This window comes from Platichthys flesus, chromosome 7 (genome assembly GCF_949316205.1).
Source record: "Platichthys flesus chromosome 7, fPlaFle2.1, whole genome shotgun sequence".
NCBI classification, from domain to species: Eukaryota; Metazoa; Chordata; class Actinopteri; order Pleuronectiformes; family Pleuronectidae; genus Platichthys; species Platichthys flesus.
In genome coordinates, this window is record NC_084951.1 from 10,841,728 (window position 1) to 10,849,444 (window position 7,717).

At 41.5% G+C, this 7,717-nt stretch overlaps 1 protein-coding gene across 2 annotated transcripts in view; it reads left to right on the top strand.

Moving 5' to 3' along the window:
* Nucleotides 1-4,330, top strand: part of sema3b (sema domain, immunoglobulin domain (Ig), short basic domain, secreted, (semaphorin) 3B) — a 76,373-nt gene extending 72,043 nt beyond the window's left edge. For both annotated transcript variants that reach the window (XM_062392052.1, XM_062392051.1), the window contains exons 17-18: nucleotides 110-249; nucleotides 662-4,330. In XM_062392052.1, the coding sequence (XP_062248036.1) occupies nucleotides 110-249; nucleotides 662-1,162 (641 nt within the window). In that variant the 3' untranslated portion in view covers nucleotides 1,163-4,330. The remainder of the gene's footprint in view (nucleotides 1-109; nucleotides 250-661) is intronic.
* The last annotated feature ends 3,387 nt before the right edge of the window (nucleotides 4,331-7,717 follow it).

Consider the following 7,717-nt stretch of genomic DNA (forward strand, 5'->3'; position numbering starts at 1 on the left):
CATGTCCTTCACTTTTCCTTTTTTTCCATTTTTGAGCTCACTGTCCTGTGAGCACATGTCCCGAGTAGCAGCAGGCCCATAATGTCTTTGTCTCTGCTGCCCCCTGCAGACCACCACAAGCACCGCGTGGCCGAGAAGAAGTTGTATGGAGTAGAGGGAAGCAGCACTTTCTTGGAGTGCATCCCCAAGTCCCTTCAGGCCAAAGTGACCTGGACCTTCCAGAAACATCTGCAGAACCCCAGAGAAGAGGTGAGGGGGCAGGGGTCACAGTTCTGTTCTAAGGCTTTACAGTAGTGTGTATACGAGGCCTGACGCCAGGGGGAGTGACTGAGGGGACGACTGAGAGTAGAAACGCTCCTAACTGATACTGACAATCGTAAACAATAACTGAAACAATAAAAATATACTTCTTTTATCAGAGATTACTGTCCAATTTATCTACATCCCTCCAAAATGTATGATCCTGAAAACTTCTGTAAAGGTGGGGGTGCTTAGCCCCCTTAAGATCCCTCGGTCCGGTGTATATCATCAAATTAGAAAGCAATTCTCTTTTTTTGTGCATTTAATATGAACTTTTATTATGATGCTGATGACATTTAGGTTCTTACTAATCCTTTTTAATAAAACTTTGAATCCTATCCATATTTTGTCTCTTTTCCAGGTGCGTCTCGATGACCGCATCCTCCAGACAGACAGGGGCCTCCTGATTCGCCGCGTCCTGAAGAGAGACGTCGGCGTCTACCAGTGCCACGCCATGGAGTACGGCTTCACCCAAACTCTACTGGGCATCACCCTCGAGGTCGTTCCCTCCATATCCTCCCCGGCCTCCAGTCGTCCTTCCGACGCCCCTGTGCGCAGCGGAGGTGGGGCAGCCGTGACCAATCAAAAGCTCTGGTACCGGGACTTCATGCAGCTGGTGGACCACCCGAACCTGAGCACCGTCGACCAGATTTGCGAGCAGGTTTGGGCGCGGAAGAACGCCGGTGGTGACCAGGTGGACAAGGTCTTTCCCGCGGCCGGCAAGGAGGTCCTGTCCGCGGGCCCCGCCGTCCGCCCGGCCAACAAGAAGTGGAAGCACCTTCAGGAGATCCGGAAGGGGAGGAACCGCCGGACCCACGATGGGAAACCAAACCCTCGTGTACCCCGCAGCGCAGGGGAGTAACAGCGTAGAGAGGAAAAGACGGAGGGAGAAAAGAATGACTGAGAAAGGAGGAGTAGACGATAGAGACTGAGAGACCAAGAACTTCTGGAGGGGTCACACATACAGACAAACACACACTCACACTCACACTCACACAGACACACACACACAGCACCTCCTGTATTGTGTATATTTATCCATGGATGCCCCCACTATATTGTACACCCATCCCTGAGTCCTCGTCCCTCTGGCCAGCCCCTGCATGTTGCTGCCTTAACTGCCCAGATCGATTCTGCACGATCCCTTTACACTGTTCATAGCTGAGTGTTGAAGCAGGAAGTCCACACGTCTGTATCTGTGGGTAATGAACTGACACCCGCCTGTCATCTCCTCTACCACTGACTGTACATGGCGCACAGGAGGATGACCCAGCTCAGAAGTTTGTCTCGACACACCCATACTGAAAAGCACTTCCTCTCTGGACGACACCACTTGGAAAAATAACCAGCCCCAATGTTTCACATGAAACCAATCTCCCTTTCTTACTCGAACATTTAATACCAATACAGAAAAATGGTGGACTTTTGAGTGTTGTGAATAATGGAATAGAATGGAGTAAGGTGTCAACTGGAATACACGACCGAGTGAAGCCTCTAACTGGAAACACATAATGACGCATGCATGCAGATAAAACACTATAAAATATTATTTCTACGTAGATCAATGAATTGATCGACTTCCTGTGGTCCTCCCGGTGCACATATTTCCACTAAACTCAGCCTTCACATGGTTTTGTGTGCACATTGCGTGCACGGTGTACAATTGCGGGTCACCGATGGGGGAGAGTTGTGTGGGGCAGCCTGTGGAACGGAGCAGCGTGGTGTAGACTGTATCGTAACTTTCTTTCTTAGCGGTTTCCTTAGGCACACTGAGGCTTTGTTGCAGCAGAATAAATCTCGCAACACAAAGCAGTTACAGTTCGAGAGCAGACGCAAGTGGCCAGATAGGATTATATTACCTTACTGGTCCAAACCACTAGAAATTGAGGGGTGGAAAAACTACTGGCATTCCATGATGTGAGCGAACGATGAGATGTTTACAGTTCAGTACAGAAGTCAGTCTTCAGGGGCCCAAAATTCCTTACACAACCTGAATTACATCCAAAATAAGTTAATCGTGCTTAATGTAGCATCTCTAACATACATAGATATTACAATTAGCGATGAAAGTGCATATAAATAAAGAGTTTTGCCAAGATCCAAATCTTCATGATAAACTTCAATATTTATTGCTTTTATTAAACTGTGTTCAGCAGTTAGTGTGTTGATATTGAGACTGACGAGCACAGTGGTTTGGGTGGACACCATTAAAAGTGGGGCGGAGGAGGAAAGGTCTTAGTGGACTCCAGGTTGGACAACCTAGTTTCTGGGCTTCAGTACAGTATATATATATTTGCATGATATTTATGAGTGAAAATATGATTTTTTCTTTTCTTTGTATACTAAGTGGTACTTCTACTAGCTCCTTTTCACTGTTCTTGCATATGTTTGTTTGTGATAAAGACATATATGCAAATATTATGAAAATGACAGATTTGTAAACTCCTCACTCGGCACAGGAAGCTGTTTCTGTGCTGCTCACAATGCATTTCACCTTCACCTCCCATTTGACTTCATTCACTGTTGTGGTCACTAGTGTACAGTCATGATTATTGACTTTTGCTGCTTAAAAAGATCATCTCGTCTTAATGGACAATTAGTACAATAAGGTCTTCCTTCTCTCTGTCTGTAGTCTGATCTCTCTGTGTATGATCTGTAAAGAAACCTTGTTTGTTGGTTGTCTGTGCTAACATGGTGTGTTGTAGCCTGCCCCCTAGTGTCCATTGTGTGTACAGGCTCAGATGAAGAGCTTACCTGTGGTACAAGTCTTTATTATATCATAGTCTATCGAAATGGGAGAAAGCAACTGGCCTTGCAAGATAGAGCATTCATATACGCTTTTCACTCTTTAAATCTCACTATGATTTTAAAGACGGATAAATTGTCTTATTTGTGCTGCTGCTGTCATTTCTCACAAGAGTAATGGCTTTAAATAATTTCCACTATGCGCAGACTAAATGTATTTTGTAATAGTGTCCTTATTTCCACATTAGGCTTTTTCCATGAATTCACATGATAATGTCCTTTGGATCAAAGGAGGCAGCACAATCTGGGCCTAAGAGTGGATTTGAGATGCACCTGAGTGGTCGTTAATTAAATATCTTCTTTAGAGAGATGTAACTAACTCATTAAAACTGATCTGAACTGACTGACTGACCTGTGAAAGGGACACTCTGCATTTTGATACCACATTCAGGAAAACGATTAAATGCAAAAAGGAGACAAAAAACCTAAACTGAGTTTAATCAAAGGCAGATTTTGTTGACCATCTGAGTTTAATCCCTATTACGTCGAGAGATTAAACATAATTAGTCGCATATTTGTTTTGTTTTTTAACAAAACATTATTTACACCAGTCGTCATGTCCCTTTTAAACCAGCTGATGTTTTCTCCTCTTTTAAAATTGCATGACCGATGTTAGTGGCTAATCGCGTTTGACAATGGTGTGGTGGCAAGAAAGAAAGAAAGAAAGCACAATGTTGAATATTATTATTATTCCTATGTATTTATGTGCAAAGATAAGCTGATGTGTTGTGGTGGATTTTTATTTTTCTTATAAATGTAGATTTACATCTGTATCGTTCATGTTCTGCTGAAATAGGACTCATCCTCAACATTTTTTGTACATGATGGCCAATGGGGAACCTCTTCCTGAACAGTGTCCAATTAGAGTCTTCGTTGTTCAAACGGCCCTCCAATCAACACTCCTGTTGTATATCCCATGCCATGTGACGCACCCCTGTCTGACAGCACAAGGAGAGGCTTGTGTATGTGTGTGTGTGTAAATGTATGTGAGCGAGAGAGAAGTGTGTTTGTGTGTATGTGTTTTTTGAGTGTGTGAGCGAGCATTATGGGGGAAAGCAGAGCTCTGTATATAATGGCAAAGGAACAGCAGTGTGCATCTGTCGAGCGGTCTGAAGGTTCAAAGGTCAAGGCCAAAGTTAACATGGTGCACTGTAATTCTCCCAGAGGTCTTTGTGAAATGTCATGTTTTTGATTAACACAATAAAAATATGCAGTTACTTAAAAATGTCTGATCGCTTCACTAATAACATTAGGGCGGGAAATTGTTAAAAGAATAATCAATCAAGCATGTTATTCATTACTATATTACTATTATATTATTATAATAAGTCACATCTTCTGAGTCATGACAGTTTTGGGTTTTATTAAAGATAAAGATGGTCATCAGCGTTCGGGAATATTCCGCATTTCTATATTTAATATTTGTTAATGCCATATGTCATGGAAGGAAGGTTGGAACCAAAGTACAGCTTATTTATTAAAATCATTTCGTTTAATTAGAGGTTTTGTATCTATAGTTATATCTATATCTAGCTCTAGCTCTAACTCTAGCTCTAGCTCTAGATTCTAAATAACATCATTTGCATTTTGACCACATGATGGCAGTAATGCTGTGAAGACCCGTGATAGGCTTTACAGTGTAGTTACTGTGATTCATCAGGTCATCTAAAGCTGTTCTCCATTTTCTTCCCCTGACAGTTTGCTGCTGGCTGGGCGACACCTCGTCTGCATGCACCATACATGATAGTTTCGGTTTTCACAGTTAAAGGTATGATTTTACAAATTAAGGTTTGGAAAGTAAAGTAAGAGGTAGAATGGATGAGTATATATCCAACATCAAAAATGAAATAAGAAAATAAGAATAAGAAACTCAGATGTCAAAGGTCAATCCTAATGCTAATCCTCCTACAGAAGCCAGCCATGCAAACAGACAGACATACACGCCCTCCACTTATATTAGAAGGGGGCTGAGCACTTGTTTTTCGCCATCGCCATCAATAAACTATTGTTTTGTTGTTTCCATTCCGGAACCATTAATGACTTAAAAATTGAGAATAAAATGAATGATTTTTATATAAAAATGCTAGGAATGCTAGAGGGTCAGAGAAAAGGAAATAAAGCAACATGATATTACTTAATTTGGTTTCATTTAAAAATGTCAGAGGTAGTTTCTGTATTCACACAGTCACGTTAAACATTCAGACATTTGGTTTGTTCAACAGTTTCCAAAGCATCATTTGACGGATGACAGAAGCTTGAGTAAAAGAACATGAGCGTTTCCCTAGTCTCCTCCTGAAGTGAACAAACACAGGGTTTGATTGTTGGAGAGCAAATAACTTCTCGGCATGAAGCGGCTAATACGTGTAATAAGGAACAGAGAGAGAAGAAATGCAAGTTGCTTACAGAAACCTGATTTAGATCTTAGGCCCCCGCCCCCACTGTGGCTCTTACCTCCCTTGACCAGTCCCCTTGTTCCATCTGTATATCAGTATCTCCATCTTTGACATGGAGACCAACATTCTTCATAGTCATATCATAATGATCTGCCTGTCAGTAATGGGAACACAGATACACACACACACACAAACACGCACATGCACAAACTTGAGACCGCTTGTGTCCCTTTATACATGAAAAACATTCACATATGTGTAAGTATTCAATGACGTGTACACATTCACTCACTCACACACACATGTGATTGCAGTATGTGGTCACCAGCCATAAACACATAGGAAATGAAATTGGGTCCATATTACTCAAACTGGCAACCCATTAGTTCGCCCGTGTTTTCAATGGCCCTCAGTATTCTGCATGTGTGTTTAAGTGGGTCTGCAGTGGTCCGTGGGGTATAAAGTGAGGGCTCATTTCCGTATGCTGGTTTAACTGGGTACCACTTGCCATTCTCTTTGTGTGTTTATGTGTTCGTGTACTTCTGTCTTTCTGAGGACTGATACTTAGATCTTGAGAGTTAAGACAGTTGTTCTTGCCTCCTCAAAGGGAAAATTGATGGTTAAGTAATTTAGGGGTCCTTGAGGCCTGGAGGTGACGTCATACATTTTGTTTGTGTGTCCCAGGAAAAATGTTTGAGATGGAAGACAAAAAAAAAACTCTGATGGTTCATGTCCACCTAGATGAGTCAGTGATTTTGAGAAGTGTCAAGATAAATCCTGCACTCATGAAAAGCTGTCCCTGATTCTGAGAATCTTTTTTCAAACAGCCGCACCAAATTGTTGTTATTGTTTGTGTGTGTGTGATCACTTTTTGTGTCAAGCAGGTGCCTCTGTGCCTCGCTGAGTTAAAGCAAAGATATTTCCATATATAGTTAGATGGATCAGAACAGGGTGAATGTAACTTTGGCGCAAAGTGGCCCCTGTATGAAACATGATATCACTGAGACCACTGCCCGCGCACACACACACTCACACACACACACATACACACACTCTCCCTCTAATGCCCTTTATATATACACCGGTATGTTTATATAGAAATTTGTCGCACCAGTAAATGAAAAAAAAAGAGATGGCATTTTTAAGTCATTCCCACGCCATTCAATACAATGTTAGACGTAGACTTATAAGGAGCCAGTCGAACTCAGTGCGTCACAGTGACCTCATAACAGAAGTCAGATTACAAAGATGACATTTTGACCTTGAAAGCAGTTCCACTAAATTAAAATTATAATTTGTGTTGGTCAAATGCACACAGAGACATTTTGAGATGTTTCTTCAAGTGGTGTACTATAGTGCAACCAGACCTCAGATCATTTTGTGGTCATCAGCAGAACTTCATACAGTGTTAAAAACAACAGCTACAATGAGCCCATTCCTCCAACACGGCCCAACAGCCCCCCTAAATTCAATCAGGCTGCACCAAAGTGGACATAGTCATGAATATCAGTCCACTTTATATGTCTGATTTCTTTCATCAAGATTCAAGAATGAGTCCCTTGAATTAAATAATTTCATTGCCCCCCTCATTTCCCTGACCCTCAAAGGATAAGCACTGTAGATGATGGATGGATGGATTTATGAAACTTTTAGAAACCTTTTCTTCCTCCTTTTTTTTTGAAGGAGAGCAAAACAATAGAATAGTCCAGAGTTACTTAAAAGGTTCCATTTTTCTTTTGGGGGGTGATCTGCAAAATGGCCCTAATCCTGACTATGTAGCCAAACCAAAGTATTTGGTTTGCATTCAAATATTTACGTCAACATTAGATTGTTATGGCATGGCAGCATTAGAAGACAATGTGTTAAAAGAAAGGGTTGACAGGTCCAGTTTCTAAATGTATTATTAGTCTCTTTAGCTTCGTGACTGTAACTCACCTGTTGATGTAATAATGTGAGAGTCTGAGCTGCAGATATAAACTTCAACTGGATTTGCTTGATGAATAAACACCGTTCTTTCTACACTGGACTGTTTAAATGAGAAAAAGGAGAATGTGTATCCCTGTGACTTCATCACTGCCTCGTACATTAAACACAGTGAAGCAGTTTCAATGAACCCTTAGAATATATAACTGCTAACACACCACTGATTTTACAGCTACGACAGTGATTCAACTCATTTAGCTCTATAGTGTATATAAATCCTTTCTGAATAAACAGAA